We start from the raw sequence: 18757 nt of genomic DNA, 5'->3' as shown, positions 1-18757 counted from the left end.
TTATTTTATTTGAATAACTTCTGGAGGGTATTGGAGTAAAGTGGGGACAGTGTGTTATTAATGTTATGCTTTTAGAGTGAGACAGAAGAACAATTGAAGGAGAAATTGTTATACATGTGCGTGCCAGGCAGAGCATTACTCCAAATTAAAAACACAGAGTCAAGACCATAAATGACCCTGTCACACTTGGCTGAGTACATGTCAGATGTTGTGTCAGCAGCATTAATCCCTGAAAACCTGTCAATAGCTGTTATCAGCCTGTCAAAAGCATCTAGTCAGATGAAAGAGACAAAGTTTTCCTACTGCCCCTTCATCCCTCTTAACTTATTATTGATACCCGGACCTACTTGAAGTCTCTGCATGAGGCATCAGAGTTTTCTCACTATAGTGACAATTTAACCTGCTGTAACTTCAGTGTCTGTAAAGTTTGTTAAGTAAACAAGACTAAATCTGCTGTCCGGATCGCCACCTTTTTCTTTTTGTGTTTAGTATGTACTGCAGCTATCCTTACAAAGTATGGACCGTTGCATGCGGTATACATATGATTAGGACATAGCAGTTCATCATAAAAGTGTGCCCTGAACTTTGACCCTCTTGGTCATATCTGTCGTGATCTGTACGACATTTAAAGGAAAAGGAATGCGATTTGGAACGAGTATGCTTCCTTAAGGCCTCTTCTTCTTCCTTTTGTGAATTGCGACCTGGCAAGTATTAGTGCCACCCACTCTCTTGGCAACTCAGTCGATGTGATATATCTTCTGGAGCCAGAGAAACTTGCTGGCCTGCATGTATTGGGACATACTAAATCATTTTTTGGCAATAGTATCATAGTATTGGAATGCATAGAAAGAGTCTACAACTATGCTAGCTGCTCTGCAACTAGCATACTGATATTTAGGAGGTTCAGTGTGTGTTGTGCTCACCATATTATGTTAGCATTCTTGAACATTTATTATAGCTGAGGCTTTAGTTGTGTTACAACTGGTGAAGCGATGTTACATAATTCCTTTGTTCAATATTATGTCCTTGTTCCTGTTTTGATAGAAAGATTTACATTTAAATTTGATCAATTTTTGTCAGAAAATATCATATTTTAGTGCCGAGTTTCCCTGAGAGACAAACTGGCTGTGCATGACTCAGTGGAAGAGAGTGTCAGTGAGGAGATAGATTTAAATTAAACAAATGACTTCATGGAATTAGCATTAATTCCTCACTTGCAGCAGGCGAGGTGAAAATGAATGAGGTATGTGTGGTTGATGTAATTGTGCAGCTGATTGGTACAGTTCTCTCACATGCAGAAGGTAATTTCTGCCTTCCTCTGTAGCCTCCAGCAGCTGCTGGATAATCCCCTTGAGCCTGCGTCCTATTAAGCTTTTAAAAGCTGGTATAAACTGTCCTTTTTTTATATATTCATGTCACATCAAGGGTACAAATCTGCACCACCCACTGCCTTTCATCTGCATGCTGCAGTGAAATGGCAGCCACCGCTCTGCCCGCTGCAGCATCAGTACCAACATGTTCCTATCTTCCTCTGCAGTGATGTCATCTGTCTGAGCTGATTGCTTCTTATCAATAGGTCATTTAAATCAAGGTTAGAAGACTGATGCAAACAGAAGGATTATCCACTCTCTTTTAAAGCGGATGACTATTCGAGTATGTCAAGTACTTACCTGCAAATCTGATTTGTTTTCCGGGACAAGTGAAAGGAGTTTGCATTTGACGCATTTCTTCCCTGTAATTTAATTATTTTCTTCTTTGTGTGTACATGTTTGTGTTTTGGACAGATTAAGTGGACACAGAGAACCTGGGTTAATGTTCCCTCAAAATCTGGGACCTCCATCTCCAGAAATGTCATAGTTATTATAGAAACAGAATCGAGCCCAAGTTAAGTAAAACCCTGACAGAAATCATTTTACTGCACAAAGAGTAGTTTTACTATTGATATTTTAAATTACATTTTGATCATAATACTTACATACTTTTACTTGAGTAGGTTTTGCACCCCACTTTTTATTTGTAGCGTGGTATATTGGTATTAGTGTTTGCCTCTGTAAAGGATGTGAATACTGCAGCCACCACTGCCAAAACCAGGAGTTTCATCAAGACCCCTGACTGTGGTTACTTACAGTAAATGCAACAATAACACTTATTTATATATTTAAGTCTTTTCATTGCATTTGGCTTTGTTTGGCAGTTATCACTTTATGTGTATACTTGTATATAGGCAGCTTTTAAAAGTGAGTACAGATAAATCGTATGTGCTTTTCACACCCCTATAAACCTCTTATATCTCTTCAGTTGCAGGAATTAATCCATGTAAGTCACTTTCAACACTCTTTAATCTTCTAGCCAATGATTCTTTCATGTATAATCAAAGGGAAATGGTCAATCGTTGTTTTCATAACAGCCGTCACATTTGCAGAGTTTGGCCACACTATACGTTGTTCAAACCAGAATATTGCTTTATGGTCTCACTGTCAATCGCCTTGAAGGTATTTCTTAGGTTTATGGCCGAGCTGCAACTTTTAGCCACTTACTGTATGAGCTCAAACTAAAATCTTCAGACGGAGACAGAGATTGAGCACAAGCCCTCAGGTACCAGACAACCTGAGTCAGTTTTCTCTTAAATAAGTTTGAGTTTTTTTTAACGACCCCAATGTGAACTTTGGTTTACAATTTTGTTCGGGGCTGTGTTGCACTGAAGTTCCCCAGAGGAATGACTGAGAATCAACAATTTAGAATAAAAAAATAAATAAAAATTTAACATAACCATAGAAATATTTCAATCATATAGAATTATTGTTACTTAAAAAGAAGCAATAAAACTGCTGTGGCCTTGCACTGACCTTTGAGATCAGCGAGGCTAAAACTTTCTGTAAGCAGGTCTAGTGCACAGCGTAGTGCCTTTAATAGCTTCATAAACCTGGAATAAAATATCCAAATTGCTGCAATAACTTAATTAAGCACTAGTAGCATTACAGTTCAGAGCAAGAAGTTTAAAATCAAAATTTCTTGAAATATTACAGCTGCAAAGCATCAGGTCAACCTCAGATATTCTGAAAAAAATCAAGTACTGTATCCAAGTATTAACAAAAAACACATCAATTACAGTTTTACCAATAAATGATCTGTGTAATTTACCAGTAAAATGTCAATATTCTTCTCACAAATTCTCAAATGTGGGGTTTGCTGCTTTCCCACAGAGCTCACACCATCAAGGGAATAAATAATCGTGTGTCATCAGCGTAACTGTGAAATCTGATCCTCACCTGTAAGACTGGTGTTAACAGTTTCACGCCTCTGAGAAACAAAAAAAAAACCTGGCAATTTCTTCAACTGTGAAACTCAAGTTGACGTCAGGATTTTCACATTATGTTAAATCCATGTCTTTATGCTCTGAAGACACAGAAGGAGACCTATTACAGGAATCAACGTGCTTTTATTGTCACTCAGTTTATACAAGTACAATAATGTGAAACACACCGTCTGGTAGACAATAAAGTCAACATAGAAAATAAGCCACAAACAAAACTGTATTCACAATATTTAGCAATAAATATTTTTTTTTTTTTTTAATTTCCCATCAGAAGGAGAAGCAGAGGGCTTTACACGGCTAAGTCCTCGCAGAGAAAACAAATCTTTGCCCTCTGGGCAGGAATATTTCTCTAGAGAAGGGTAAAGAGCAATAGCAGGAGTATCCTGTGCAGACAGACAGTAAAATCCCCCAAAATCTTTAATCATATTTAATATATGGTTTGGGAATCTGCAGAACACTGTGCACTGTATGTACAGCCTCAGGCATAAGATGCACAATGTCTTGTTGTATCAAGCATCTTTGTATACCAGCTTGTGTTTATTTTTACAGAAAAACAAGACTAGACATGAGCAGAGTCATGGCAGCAGTTATCTGAGGGTGTACAATGCTCACAATAACAATGTTAGCAGCTTAGTGTAGTGGGGTGGCATGCTAACATTTGATAGATTCTAGTAATCTGAGGCTCTCGTTCAGAGGAGGATTGTCAGTAGTTAAGCAAGTATTAAAAAAATATAAATTTTGACCTGATGAAAGTAGGTCAAAAGATATTCAAAATGCTCTGTCAGAAATGCTTGTCATTTGTTTGAACAGCTTTAGAAATCCTGTCCCCCGACACCTTTCTGACATCAGAAACGGTCTCTGTCAGACCGTTTCTGTAGCTTCCTGAAAGAAAAGCTAAAGCAAGCTAATGTAATACGTGAAAGATATTTAGTCAGATTTTAAAAATATGTTTGAATAAGACATTTTGTAACCCTTACACTAATGTTATATAACTACCCTAAGTAATCCATGACTGTGCAGTTATTAATGCTGGAATTATTGCATTTTAGCACATAAATTCTCATTACGCACTAACATTTGATAAACCTTATTATTTTTTGTGTTAATGATGAACTAACAGTTACTTCACACAATAGCTGATACCTGTCACAGGATCCCTGAGACCTGACCTCATACACATGTGATTGTGCGCATGTGAAACATATATTTAGCTCATGGGAAGCATTTGGTTTTGGAAGCCCATGTAGATTCCCATGTGAAAAACTTTTCCACATATGTTTATATGCGTTTCATATGTTGTAACATGTTGTAAACATCTGCCATACATGTGATCACGTGTGTGTGTTTTTCTTGTAAGAGATTTAGATTAAAGGCTTCTGAGGAGCTTCTGGAAAGGCAGAACTATATGAAGGTACTTTTAATTAAAGATACAAACATCTCCATGTTGCTACATGACAGACGATATGAAAAATGTAAGTGCAAACATGACGAAACATGATAACAGTCAAAAGTGACCTTGTCGCGGTGATGGATCAGTAGATCAATTCGAGCGAGACCTCTGACTGGTTAGTCACTCAAAGGTCACTGGCGGATTTTAGTGATGGATGAGAAGGGAAAAGCGGCTTCTACTCTGAGGACAGAAATAGACAAGCGAGGTTTGTTTTTGTGCCGCTTGGAAATGGATTATTGTTGACTTTTAGGGAGTGAAATAATGCCTCATAAAAGGAGGTACGGCTTTTACTTGTATGAATGTTTTGAGGGACATTTATTGTTTAGCACTCTCAGTCCTGTGGATAATAACTCAGGGCAGCCAGCAAAGACTCATCACTGCTCATTCACTGACTTCTACACACAGCTTTATTGCATGAGTAACATAAAAAAGTTTTTAGATCTGAGTGTCAGGAGGCAGAGTCAAGACCAGACTGTGAGGAAATGATTTTGCTGCCCCTCGCCACACAGTCAAACATGAGACATTTTCAGTTGTAAAAATTGTCGCATCTGAAGACTGAGGTGCAAAATTTACACAAAGAGGAACATGAAGAACTCATACAAAAGACACACACACACACACACACACACACACACACACATAGGTATTTACTAAAACACTGTTAAATTGCAATTTTGAAAAGCTGATTTCATCCTGACCCCGGAGCAAAAATTAGCTTTAAATGCAGATTTAAATGTCATGGTGGATTACAGAATTCTCAGGTGGTTGGCCTCAACTTAATTTACACTACAAGAGTGGAAGTAAAAGACCCGCTGTGGAGCTTAGCTTCACAAAAAGCAGTTTGACGGGCCTTCTCACAACAGGTGGCAAAGATGTCTTTGTTATACTACTGTACAGCTTGAGATTATTTTATCAAACTGGGTGGCTGGAAAAATGCCTCGTCCCCTGAAACTGAACCGCTACGACAGTATTTTTTATAATAGTTTATATTGGTCTAGATTCAGTAAGAAGTCCAGATGGAAGTGGCAAAAAGTGTTCAGGTGTTTTGAATGTGTTGTGTTCAGGTCTTTAGACAACGCTGACAAAACCTCAACAACGACATAAATCTGAAATGCTTTCAAATCCAGTTTGATAGGCAATGCGTCTTTAGGAGAGCGGCCCATCGTTCAAAGGATTATGTGCTGTGTGAGAGCAGTTTGGCTGGCATCTGACTCTCTTTGCTTTAAAGATTAGCGTATAATACGGATGCAGCTCGGGGAATTGGAAGAGGTGACTTGATTGTGTTGCTTTGAGCAACCAGAGTCTACTCTGTCTGCTGCAGGATGTCACCTCATGTGGCTCTATTCACGACTGTAATAGGCTTTTACATGTCTTTATACTCCAAGCAATGATTTAAAACTTGAATTTTGGTGCTCACTATTGTACAGGTGCTGAAAAGAGGAAGGAGGCAGAGGAACATCCCCTGATGAAAAGACACAGGAGACATTCAAAATATTTTCTAAATGCCCAAAGTGTGAACAGAAATACAAATTCATTTGATTAATGAGGAGTTCCCCACAGTACAGACTTGATCCTAAGGACATGTTACTTACTAGTGTGTGACTGCTAAACCGTCACGCAAATACATTGGTACATACAGTTTACCATTGTATTTAATGGTAAATACAATCTACAACTGACACAGTAGACACTGTCAATACTTACTCATTAATCGCAAAAAGAATCAGCAGTACAATACCGTCAGTCTCTTTAAAATGTTAACAGTACTCTAAAGAGGCACAGCACCCCAACAAAGAGCAGACTGGACAACAGAAGATAATAAATGAAAATGAAAATAAATAAAAACAAATGATAAACAACTCAAAGCCCAATTCCACTGTTTTTTTTGCTTTTAGCTTTCTGACACTTTTTACTCTTTGACTCTGGAACAGCTTCCCATTAGGACCCGCAAGAGTGAAAATCATCAAGCAACATCTAATAATTCCACCTGTTTGTATTTATTCTCTTTTCCTTTTCTGTTATGAAGGTATTTATGTGTCTTTATTATGCAAGCAAAAATAATGTTTTGAAAGCAAATTTCTCACCCTGCAATCAAAAATAAGTTTGTAAGTAAGAATATATAAACTGAGAATATGATTATTTGCATTGCAAACAAATTTGCTCTTATTTTGGTCACAGAATTAAAACCTTTGCTTGCAAGTCAAAAAGTTTTGCTTTTTAAGTCAAAAATCTACGAGTTGAGTTGGATGTAGTAGGCGGGACATACGTTGTTTTGTTATCCAGGGTGGGCTCTAGTAACTACACCTGTTTCTGGGGGAAAACATTGACATTGAGTTGCATTGACAGCAACGGACAATCGGAGGAAGTTGAGACTTTTCTCCAAATTTCTGCTTTAAACTAACTGTGATGGACTCGTTTGTGATTTTTAAGTCTGTTTTAAAAAAGTAGTCCCGTGTCCATGTGAACATATAAATAGGTTGTGCTTGCTGTCAGCATTCCTCCACTATATTCTTAAAAGATGTCCTCCTTCAATGCTTCCAATGTAACTAATAAGGGACAAAATCCACAATTCATCTACAGCTAAATTAATGCTTCAGCTGAATTACCTTTGACAGAACAAGTTTATCTTCCAATCTTAAAGTCTTGTATTGAGAAATTTCTCCTTTGTGCAACTTAACATGAAAAAAGAACATTCAAAACAATAAATTCTGCTCGATAAGACAATAACTTCGTAAGTTACCCTCTTGATTTTTCTACCTCACCCTGCCGAAGCCTTTGAAGTATATTAAGAATGAGTGAAGAGTCAACTCTTAAGCTGCTCGTTGTGTTTCAGGTGATGGCAACCCCAAAGAGAGCAGTCCTTTCATGAACAGCAGTGCAGCCATTGATGCGGAAAAGAGCCAGCAGTATGACGGCAAGAACATGGCTCTCTTTGAGGTGAGGACATTCCTCAGTGACCAGTAACGCTGGTTGATGTGAAATTCAACCTTACGGATGTTGAAAGGTCAAAATGTGAATGTGTGTTCTGTTCTGAGTTGATGCAGATGGTTGTGATTTGCTAATAGATCTCCAGGTCTGATACAGATGTTTGTTTCTGTGTTTGTGCTGCAGGAGGAGATGGACACCAGCCCAATGGTCTCCTCTCTGCTCAGCACGCTGGCCAACTACTCCAACCTGCCAACTGGCAGCAAAGAGCACGAAGAGGCAGAGAACAATGAGGAGGGGGCACGTCCATCTAAAAAACCTGTCAAGGTAAATTATTATTAGTGAGCTGTTCAGCACTGCTCTGGAGCATCGTGAACTGAAGGGTAGTGAAGAAAAATATCATGAAACTGACATCAGAGAGAAAAGATTGTTTGTATTCTTTAAAGTTCATGTCTGCGCGGTTTGGCCTTAGTAACTAATTGGAGACTACAATGTGTACATTAAAGGCCATGTAAAGCTTGTAAAAACAAGCAGAAAATCACTTACTGTCATGATACCAAGAAAAAAAAAATTCATCTGGAATATGCTATTAGTAATTTATTTATCTACATGAAAATCTTGAAAATCTATAATACTAAATAACATTATGTAATTTGAAAGAAATACAAATATTATCATTCAGTGTGCCCAGTAATGTACAGTAATTCCTTTTCTTAAATGTAAGCCATTAACTGTGGTTATAGCATTAAATAGAGGTTTGTAAAATCACACCAAAAAAAAACAAACCAGCAGCTACAGATGTGCACACAGACTTTTATGCATTGCAGTAATTTATCACAGTAAACAGTCAGTCACAGTTGTGGTGGAAATCTGGAAATGATGAGTCTCAGTCAAGATTTGTCTTTAAGGTCCTTTAGTAAAAGCTTTCTGCAGAAAGGTTCAGACAATACAGAATACAGAGAGTCTGTGAGAGTCTGACCCAGAGTGCAGAGTGGTCTTGTAATTTATAGAGTTGGGGAGGAGACAGCACTTTGATCAAAGCAGCCTTGAGTGATAACAGTCTCAGGATGGATTAGATATAGTATGGTTAGGTTTGTATTGGGACACAGGTAGATACAGTTTTTCCATTACACAGTATAGTCACAATATTTTCTCCACTGTGAATTCAATTTCCTCCATTCTTGCTGTGCCAGACCGCTCAACACTGGGACAAAACTAGCGTTGGTTAATATTGAAGGCTGGCCAAAAAGCATGCTCTGAACTGTGATCAGATTTTAAGCATGCTGTGGCATAAGACAGGACTTATGGCTGAGCTATTTGTGGAGGATTGTGAGGCAAATAATACTAATGAAACGGTTTTCGGTGCATTAAATCTTTCCGTCTTTTGTAATTTCACGGCATGCAAATGTATCTGGGAGCTGATTTTTCAGAAGAGCTGCTGTGCTTCCGTATCTGTACTCTGAGTCCTGCAGTCATTCACCTGCAGCTAGTGAGCTCAACAGCTGAAGCTCAGCTGACACTGCTGCTCTCAGTGTGTCACTGACTGTAAAAACCTCGTAGATATTGGAATTTTGTTTGTAGTTGTGTCACTGGAGCCGGACTCTGCTCTCTCTTGCTAGTTTTCTGATTTGTTCAAATCAAAAACTCTTTAACTTTTAAAATTACTTACCCATATACCAAAGGCTAATTTACCCACTACCAGCATAACACTTAACAATCTGGCGGTCAATAACTTAGGCAATAACAAACTGCAGGCTTAACAAGAATTAACTTTCCCTAGTTTGTCATTGAAAGTGGTTGTTCAGGCTTTGTGTAGCCTGGGAGAATGACTGCAGATCAGAAAAAAAAAAGTGTTACAGTTAATGTTTTCCTAAAAAGAGCCTCTGATTTGAACATAAACTAATTAATTAATACAGAACCTTTATCTGAGAGTAACTCCTCGATAACTGATGAGAACACATATGTAGGATATGTAAGTTGTACAAAAATTGTGGGGTGATAAAGCAGATAGATCATGCAAAGCAAAAACATATTTTTGTATTTTTGCAAACACCTTTGCACTCAATTCTAAATTACAACCTGCAGCAAAAGTCAAGAATATGCACAATGAGAAACACTGCAATATTAAGAAGATACTTCACATCTTGCAGTGCTGGCAGTTATTGCATCATAGGGCTGTCGCTCCCCTGTGGCCGAAACAGATGTGCTCTGCAGGATTCAACTGAGGACTCACAAACACTTCAGACTTCAGGACAAGGAAAACTAATTTGATAAACTTTTTTGTTTTCATATGCTCATAACACTTTTAACTTATTGATAGTGTTAAGATTATTAATTAGCTGTCTTCTACTTCCTGCTGAGTGCCGCGACCAAAAAGAAATAGTGTGTAACGTCATGTTTTAGTTTAAAGGTTCAGTGTATAGGATTTAGGGAGCTCCATTGCCATGAATGTAATATAATAATAATTATTATTATCTTTTCATTAGTGTATAATCACTTAAAGCAAAGAATTAAGGTGTTTTCGTTACCTCAGAATGAACCCTTCATATCGACACATCTTCCTATCTTCCAAAGAGCCCGCCATGTTGAACCGCAATGTTTTCTACAGTAGCCCACAAGGAAGAAACCAAACACTGACTTTAGACAGGGCCTTTCGCATTTTTCCTTAGTTTGATGACCACTGTAGATTCTCCTACACTCTTGGAAGAGGAGGAAGAGGCAAGCAGTGTTCACCTGGTTGCGATCTGCAGACCATTAGATGTCTTTAAATCCTACATACTGCCCCTTTAATTGTGACAGATGCTTTTTATATTAACAGGATCTGCTGTTCCTGTCACTCTCAGTATCAAGTTGGTTTATAGAGTTCTATCTAATGTTTATGAACAATTTTATTTGTAAAATATTCAAATGTGTTGTTATTAGTCTGAATCATGGTTTGTGTTTTTTGCCCCCCCTTCCTCAAATTAGCTCATTGCAGCAACAAACTGATTAGTGATAGATAATGACAGAAACAGTGAGGTAAAAGGACAATAAATGTTTATCTTCCCACTTCTTTTCAAAAGGTTACTCAGAGGAAATTAACACATATATGAACACAAAGCTCGTCTTCCTCTTCTCCACGGGATTATCACCCTATTTGAAAAGAATAAACCTCTATTTTCTAATGAAAGTCCTAATTCCGTGAATTTAAAAGGCATATAATATAATGTACTTTAGGAGACTAAACAACAAAGTGTTCACGGAAAGATTATAACCCTCGTTTCAATCCATTCATGTGAAAAGTAAGATGAGCTATTTGGAAAAGTGATGCAAAAAAGTGTTGTGTTTTGTTTCGTGTTTTCCAGGCACCTCAACTGGGCACTCTGATGGGAGTGTATTTACCATGTATCCAGAATATTTTTGGGGTGATCCTCTTCCTGCGGATGACGTGGATGGTTGGGATTGGCGGCGTTTTCGGCTCCTTCATAATTGTCTTCATGTGTTGTTCTACAGTAAGTAAAACCGCACGTGTTCCTGCTGAGGTTCATGTAATGCAGCCCCTCTCTGCAGCTCATGGCTGTTCTCCACTGAGAAAACAGATGTTTCAATAAAAAATACTTGTGAAATTTCAAACTGAGCAATGGAACTGTAAACTGGCAAGATTAACTAATTTAACGTGATGGTTCCCCCACACAGCGTATATATTAGGGGAGTGTGTGATTACGAGCTGTTATATATATATAACAGGCTGTATACATGTAGTTTTCACCAGTGCAGATGCTGATGAGACACGTTGTAAATCTTGGCATAAGGCACCCTGCCAATAAACCCACAAACAGCCTATCAGCACTACATTTCCCTTTCGGAGTTTGTCATTTTACTGCTAAATTAACGACCAGGTTAAAAAAAATTATATTCATAAAATACTAACAAACGGGGAAGGAAAAAAATCTCATGCTATTTTAAATCCTTAAATAAAGACTCACCATCCTTATGATGATTTTAATAATCCTCTCCACAACATTTTCCTCCCAAATAGTAACTGGTTTATTTGCAATCTGAACAATGTATTTGGCTGAACATGAAAAAAAAAATCAAAGCGGTTTGAATGGCTGTGTGGTCAGAAGCCGCAGCCGCAGCTGCGGATGTTCTCTGCTTGCAAGGCCTGATTGTCCAAAATAGCAAAGTCCAACACGACAGAGAAAATAGTGGCTTGTCATTTATTTCTAGACAGGTTTTATACCACCAGTAGAATTTACTTCAGATACTTACAAAAAAAAGGTAAAACGTACTTACCGAACGGGGGCTATAGGGTGATTTGTGGCCCGGGATAGACATTCTGCTTCTATTGTAAATTTGTTTGTTGATGTTAAAAGCTCTCAGTTTTGGGTAAATACTGCTTAAATCCTGTTTGAAACAAGGGAGGCTGGTTGCTTATTCCGACTGCATGTCAGATCATTCCCTGTTGTTCCACCTGGTTTTCATTGATTTCTAAGTAGAAAGGTTTTCAAAGAGTCATTTTTATTTTTATATGTAGAGAGAGAAAACAATAAGTTGCAGCACCACAACATAAAATTCTCCAATTACAAACAATTTTTAAATTCAAACTTAATATATGTTTATGCTCATACAAGTCATTTTAACAAAAGAATTGTTGATCAATATATTGTTTGTTCGTTCTTTTTCTTGTTGTTGTTGTTATTATTATTGATGTTTTAAGTGTGTTCTGTTCACTTTTTGTGGATAATTTTCATATAGGAAGAAAACATTATTTTATGAGTTACCTTCATGTAAACAAACTTGTAATTGCATCAATAACCAGATTAATAATAACTTAATAGTGTAATAGCACTTTTCAAAAACAAGTCACAAAGCCCTACATGTAGTTTATTGATATGTCTGCTTACTGATAACACTGAAATACAAGGAGGTTTAACAGACTGCATTTAAACAAATGTATAGAACATATGCCAGAAAGAAACTGCCGATATAATTTGTTTTGTTTTTTAGGGGGTATTTGAAACTAAGCTGAAGAGTTGGGTGGCCTGATGTCTCCCAGTAGGTTGTTGCGTAGTGGAGGACTGCTGACCAGATTTCATCCTCATTAAAGTTACTAAAAAAAGCACCATGACATCAACTCCAGCCGTTGTAGCTTGTGTTTTACTCGCTGCTGCAATTCATTGTCATTCTGAAATGCTTAAAAAACTAAAACTATTCTTAAACGTAGTAGAATAAAAGTCCCACAAAATAGAAATGCTCAAATTGCCTACAGGAAAATTGTATTTAACAATTGGAGATAAAGTTTTAGCTGAATTTCAGGAGCAGGACCACGCCTCAACCACTCCCCCACTTCCAGCCACACTCCTATAAATATCCACCCACTCTAAACCTCGGCCTGTTCACGTTTTCTGCATCCCACCCTCCCTCCCGCTTGCTAAACCGTTTCACTTATGGTTATCATGTTTCATAGCCTTTATCCTTCCGTCCCACATGGAGATCTCAGGGATCTGCAAGGCCCGGGAGCTGCAGTGGATCCTCGACTAAGCCTTCCCCCAAACCGTGAAACTGTCACCCTGGCTTAATCTCCCCCAATCAATGAAGGTTCGCCCCCAGCCGAGGCGGGGTCCTAGCTAGTGAATAGTACTGTGGTTAGCAAATGTAAAACGTTTCTGTCCACCTCTGGCCATAGCAGACAGAATCACTGATGTGACAGTGTGTGCCTAACTAGCTGTACAGTCATCCCTGCGACCAACAATTCAGTTCATCAAGGCTTCGCTGTCAGCCATATTTAATTTGATGTGCCCACCTGCTACTTTTCAGAGTGCTGTAATCATCCTCTGTTGTGTGCTACTGTTTTCAGACCATGCTCACAGCCATCTCCATGAGTGCCATTGCAACGAATGGAGTCGTACCAGGTGAGTGGATTTCCAGGAGGGATGTTTTAGTGAGTTTGTGTGACAGAATAGTGCACTGAGACTTCTGTGCATTTGTGACTCAGCTGGCGGTTCGTATTATATGATCTCTCGCTCCCTGGGGCCCGAGTTTGGTGGAGCTGTTGGGATCTGCTTCTACCTGGGCACCACTTTTGCAGGTGCCATGTACATTCTTGGATGTATTGAAATTCTGCTGGTAAGTAGATTTAATAAGACCCTTTTTTACTGCAAACATTTTGCATTATCAGGACAGGAAAAGCACAAATGTAACTAATAACTAATACAGTAAATTGAGGCTGCATTCCATTCAAGTGTGTCAGTTCCTGGGTCCTGTCGTTGATTCACTAGTATGACTACAGAGATACATAAACGAAACAGATGCATTCATAATTGAATTACTTTTGCCTGTGATATATTCGTGAAAAATGTCTGCTGTAAAGCATTAACTCACATTGTGTCTTGCCTTAGCCAACATGAGGCTCAAACAAGATCTGTCAGAGACATTTACGCTACACAGTCAGGACTATGGATTTATGACCTTTTATAAAGTTTTTTTTAACATTTCAATTGAATCAGTTACAGTGAGCTGATTATTTAGCAGTAAATAATAACACAGCTGAAAAATATTGAGTTTTTTACAAGTCCTTTTCATTATTACACAGTTAAACTCAGAGAAATGATCAAAACAAAGGATTAAGAGCTGCATTAAAAATATGTGGTCCCGGTGTTTTCCACAGGATGAGAATTCACTGGTGGTGTAGTGCGCCGTGTGACCGATGTGTATGCAGTGACTCGTGCAGTTTAGAGAGGAGAGGGTAAACTACGTTATTTTCTGTCACTTTACAGATGTTCTATAAATGACCCACATGCAGGCTATGAGTAGGCCATGTTCCATTTATATTGATGGAATGTTTTGTGGTACGGTTTGTGTTATCATTAGCTGCGCTAAATGTCTATTTTAAATTGTACCAACAAGTTCAAAACGGTAACTGGTCTTTCTGCTACATAAACTTGTTTGGTGGTGGGTGTCAGTATTGAGGGGAGTAGTTCTGGGACGCCAGGACTGCTGTTGAGCCTTCTCAAGGAGTCATGGGGCTCACTCAACCCAGTTTATAGAGATAGTACACATTCTTAACTTGCTACAAAGACTTTGTACTAGGTAGTGTTGTACTTTGTGTCTGAGCGTAGGATGCATAGTGTTAGCATAGCATGTGAATTAGTGAGGCATTTGGTAAGGGAAGGCAGGTAGTAATAATGACTCAATCGACCCTTGCAGTGTTACTCCGCATTGATATGGCACTTTGTGAGTACCTTAAAACCTTCAGTTTTGTAGATGGCTAGATGACCAGCTAACCAGCTAATTGAGCTGGTCAACATAAAGCTATTCTAACTGCTCTGAAATAGGTCAAAAGAACATGCTCCCACTTTACCTATGTAATGATGTGTCACAGTTGGCTTCATTAGAACCAACAGATAAATCAAGGAGCATTGGCATTATGAGAAAAAAAATCTGACTTTTGTTATTATCACAACACTACATGCCAACATAACAAGAAATCTTGGCATTGTGTTGAATATATATCTCATTACAGAATTGTTTTTATACCTTGTTATAATATAAGAAATTGTCTCTTATAATAAGAAGTAAAGAAATGTCATTACTGCTGCACTGCAGAAATAGAGCATTTAAACGAACTTATAGAATGACACTCTTTCTTGTTGTTTGTTTAAAATACAATGAGATGTTACTCTTGCTGAACAGATGCAAGGTTACATGAGATTATACCAAACATATGAATATCTGAAGTAGCATCCTCAAGTAAACAGTAATGAACAGTGTCACTATCTCCTCCCACTTTTTCTGATCATACCTCACCACACTTTGCCTTATTCTTTTCATCCCCTCTATGCCTTCTTTCTTCCACTGTTCACCCTCTTCCTCCCCACTCTTTCAGATTTATATTATTCCTCAGGCTGCCATATTTAAGATCGAGGGCCTGGAGGGGCCCGAGGCGGAGGCAGCTCTGCTCAACAACATGCGGGTGTACGGCACCATTGTGCTGAGCTTCATGGCGCTGGTGGTGTTTGTGGGTGTCAAATATGTCAATAAGCTGGCGCTGGTCTTCCTGGCCTGCGTCATCCTTTCTATTGTGGCTGTTTACGCCGGAGTCATAAAGACTGCCATCGATCCCCCTGTCTTTCCGTAAGTGATTCTTTCATTCTTTGGTCAAAGTCTGCGGTGACGTTGAATTCAAGCACATAACTGTCATGCCTTTGCTGACTTTCTTTGCAGTGTCTGTCTCCTGGGGAATCGAACTCTTGTCTCTAAAGGGTATGACGTCTGTGCAAAGGTCATTGAAATAGACAATGACACTGTCACCACCAAACTGTGGAGGTCCTTCTGCGATTCTGATTACCTCAATGCCACCTGTGACGAATACTTCAACAACAACAACGTCACCGAGATACAGGGCATCCCAGGGGTCACGAGTGGCATCCTGGCAGGTATGATTTTAACACAAATCACCTTTTGTCACCCATGAGTACCACAGTGTGCACCACAGACCAGTAGAGATTGAAGATTAGTTCCTCTTACTTGCTCATTATTATTTTCAACACTCCTTCTCCCTCTCCTACTCTCAGAAAACTTGTTTGGTAACTATCTGGAAAAAGGGGTGATCGTGGAGAAGCGTGGGCTTGTATCTGAAATGGATCCAGACAGTCCCGTAACCAGCTCCAACCGCTATGTCATGGCTGACATCACCAGCTTCTTCACCCTGCTGGTGGGAATATACTTCCCGTCTGTCACAGGTCAGCACCAGATCGGCCCACTGAAGAGACAAGGGGGCCCTCGTCTGGCGGAGGACTGTGTTTTCCAGAACTACCCTTAAAGCTGCTCTGATCTCTATTTTTTACGATACATTTAATGGAACAAATGAGGGCAAGTAATGCGTTGGTGGCAGTAAATATTCCTGAGATTTATCACCAGACTCTGCACTTTCCCTCAGGTCTGATGTTAATTTCAGCATCTTTTAACTTTTAACATTGTTTTGGTTTCAATCCCAACACTTTAATCAGCATAATTTCCAGGCACAGCAGGCAGCTGCTTTCAGTTAAAAATGCTCTTAAAAATTCCCGTAGGAAAACTGCACAGGTCCGAAGTAAACATAGTAGATCACTGAACAGCAGATAGTGCAAGATTATTTTGGAGATTAGATTATTTTTTAAGTACTTTTTTTTTTGCAGCATTGATTTTACTGTGCTCTATAATAGCAGGGTTCTCAACACTTGTTGGAAATGAAGTGTTAATGCAATTAATGTAAATACCCTCTATATCACACCATTGACTGGCTCTTGTCCTCAGAGATGCTTGCTGAAGGTCTAAATAGGAAACTGTTGGCTAACAAGTTTTCCCTATCAACCATTTAAGGCCATATGTCAGTGTTGTATCAACAGCTTGTTTTTGCTGCACCCAAGTGGATAACTGCAGCTTTAACATTAATGAACTGAAACCCTGCTTTTTTTTTGTATCAGACTTTTGTGAATAAAATTGCTATATAAATGGTAAAGCCTGTTGACTGGTTCAGACAGTCAACTCAAGCTCAACACTAAACTCACGTGGCATACTCTTATGATGGCAGGATTAAGTTTGTCCTCGGCTCGCTCTTTTGCTGCTAAATCTGCTGTCACAACCAATCATTTGCCTTTACTACTCTTCATATAACATTTTATAGGCCCCACTTCTCCTCAGCATCCACCTGTAGAATCAGAGTCTATAGTCCACAAGGGAAAAGATTCATGTTTACATATTCTATTTTCACTTAATAATTTATTTTGTTTGAGTTCTCAGACTCCAATCATATCAATGTTATTACTAGTGTAGGCATCAGGCTTTATCACTGAGAAAGCAGAGCAGTTACTGTACCTCCATTGTGCATCAAGCTGTCTTGATTTAATGTTTGGTTTTTAAAAACGAAGCTAAAGTTTTTAATAATTGTCTTCACCTCAGCAAAAACAGTATGTCTGTGCTCAGGAACCTCATTATTGTGAGTCTGGTCATAAGGATCCAGTCCACATTATCTTGCTCTTTATGCAGTTCTAAAGGCACAGTGCTTGATTAGTTCATCATGCTCCACCCACAGGTATCATGGCCGGCTCCAACCGCTCCGGAGACCTGCGTGATGCTCAGAAGTCGATCCCCATTGGCACCATTGCAGCCATCACCACCACATCCACTGTGTGTATCCTTCACTAAGCCAAAGACGATTTAAAATAAACTCTGTGGATCCAAAGTTCTCAACAATGAATTTAATATAACCTTTTTCATGTTTTGATTATATTTGGGTCAAATATCTCAACGATGTGTACCTTAACAGTTTTTTCCCAGACATATCGTGTGTGGTGCTGTTTGGTGCTTGTATAGAAGGAGTCGTCCTAAGAGACAAGTAAGCTGAGTTCTGTACATTTTCATTATATATGATTAGATATAATTATAATTTTTATATATATATAAATCATCTCCAAAACCAAAAGTAGTAAAAAATATTATTGATAAACTGTAAATCTAAAATCTCCTGTTCACTAAAGATATTGAAATAAAACTTTCCCTCCTACCTTTTACTCTCTATTCGTCCCGGTTTCCATTAACCAAACCTAAATGTTGTGCTTGACATGATCAACATTTTCTGTTCAGTTTATTTCTTGTTTATGATAATGCATGTTGCATTTTATGTATGTAACAGCCTTAAAATGAAAATTTTTATAGTCTTTTCAACATGCTGTAGCACATTTGGTAACAATATAGTTAGTAGATTTCTAGTTAAAATGGTTTTATTGGTATGAAAGCATCAAAATGTTTAACTTTATTATCTATCTTATATCCTGTGAAGAGTTTATGATGCTATGGTTTTGTCTTTTATCTTTATATCATGTTTGATGCCATCATGTGCAAATTAAAGACCTTTACAGCTAATGAAAAGTTACTTGGAAATAAATAGTCCGCCCAAGGCAGTGATTTCACCCCAAACATTAAACTAATTCTAACATATTTCTGTTTTTATTTCAACAAACACTGTCAATGGTTTGCAGCTGTTTGAGTGCTGTAATCTACCGCTGTAAAATGTGGGACCTGACAATAATTAGCATTTAATCATA

At 38.4% G+C, this 18757-nt stretch overlaps 1 protein-coding gene across 2 annotated transcripts in view; it reads left to right on the top strand.

Moving 5' to 3' along the window:
- Nucleotides 1-18757, top strand: part of LOC138193262 (solute carrier family 12 member 5-like) — a 44775-nt gene that overhangs the window by 14261 nt on the left and 11757 nt on the right. For both annotated transcript variants that reach the window (XM_069141189.1, XM_069141188.1), the window contains exons 2-11: nt 7600-7703; nt 7878-8018; nt 11036-11182; nt 13531-13585; nt 13669-13799; nt 15559-15806; nt 15897-16108; nt 16247-16414; nt 17746-17844; nt 17991-18048. In XM_069141189.1, the coding sequence (XP_068997290.1) occupies nt 7600-7703; nt 7878-8018; nt 11036-11182; nt 13531-13585; nt 13669-13799; nt 15559-15806; nt 15897-16108; nt 16247-16414; nt 17746-17844; nt 17991-18048 (1363 nt within the window). The remainder of the gene's footprint in view (nt 1-7599; nt 7704-7877; nt 8019-11035; nt 11183-13530; nt 13586-13668; nt 13800-15558; nt 15807-15896; nt 16109-16246; nt 16415-17745; nt 17845-17990; nt 18049-18757) is intronic.

The sequence above is a fragment of the Embiotoca jacksoni genome, unplaced genomic scaffold (assembly GCF_022577435.1).
Source record: "Embiotoca jacksoni isolate LCO1_2020_lvr unplaced genomic scaffold, fEmbJac1.0.p SCAF_9, whole genome shotgun sequence".
In the NCBI taxonomy this organism is placed as follows: Eukaryota; Metazoa; Chordata; class Actinopteri; family Embiotocidae; genus Embiotoca; species Embiotoca jacksoni.
The sequence above is the reverse complement of the archived record's forward strand: the minus strand, read 5'-3'. Positions and strand labels throughout refer to the sequence as shown.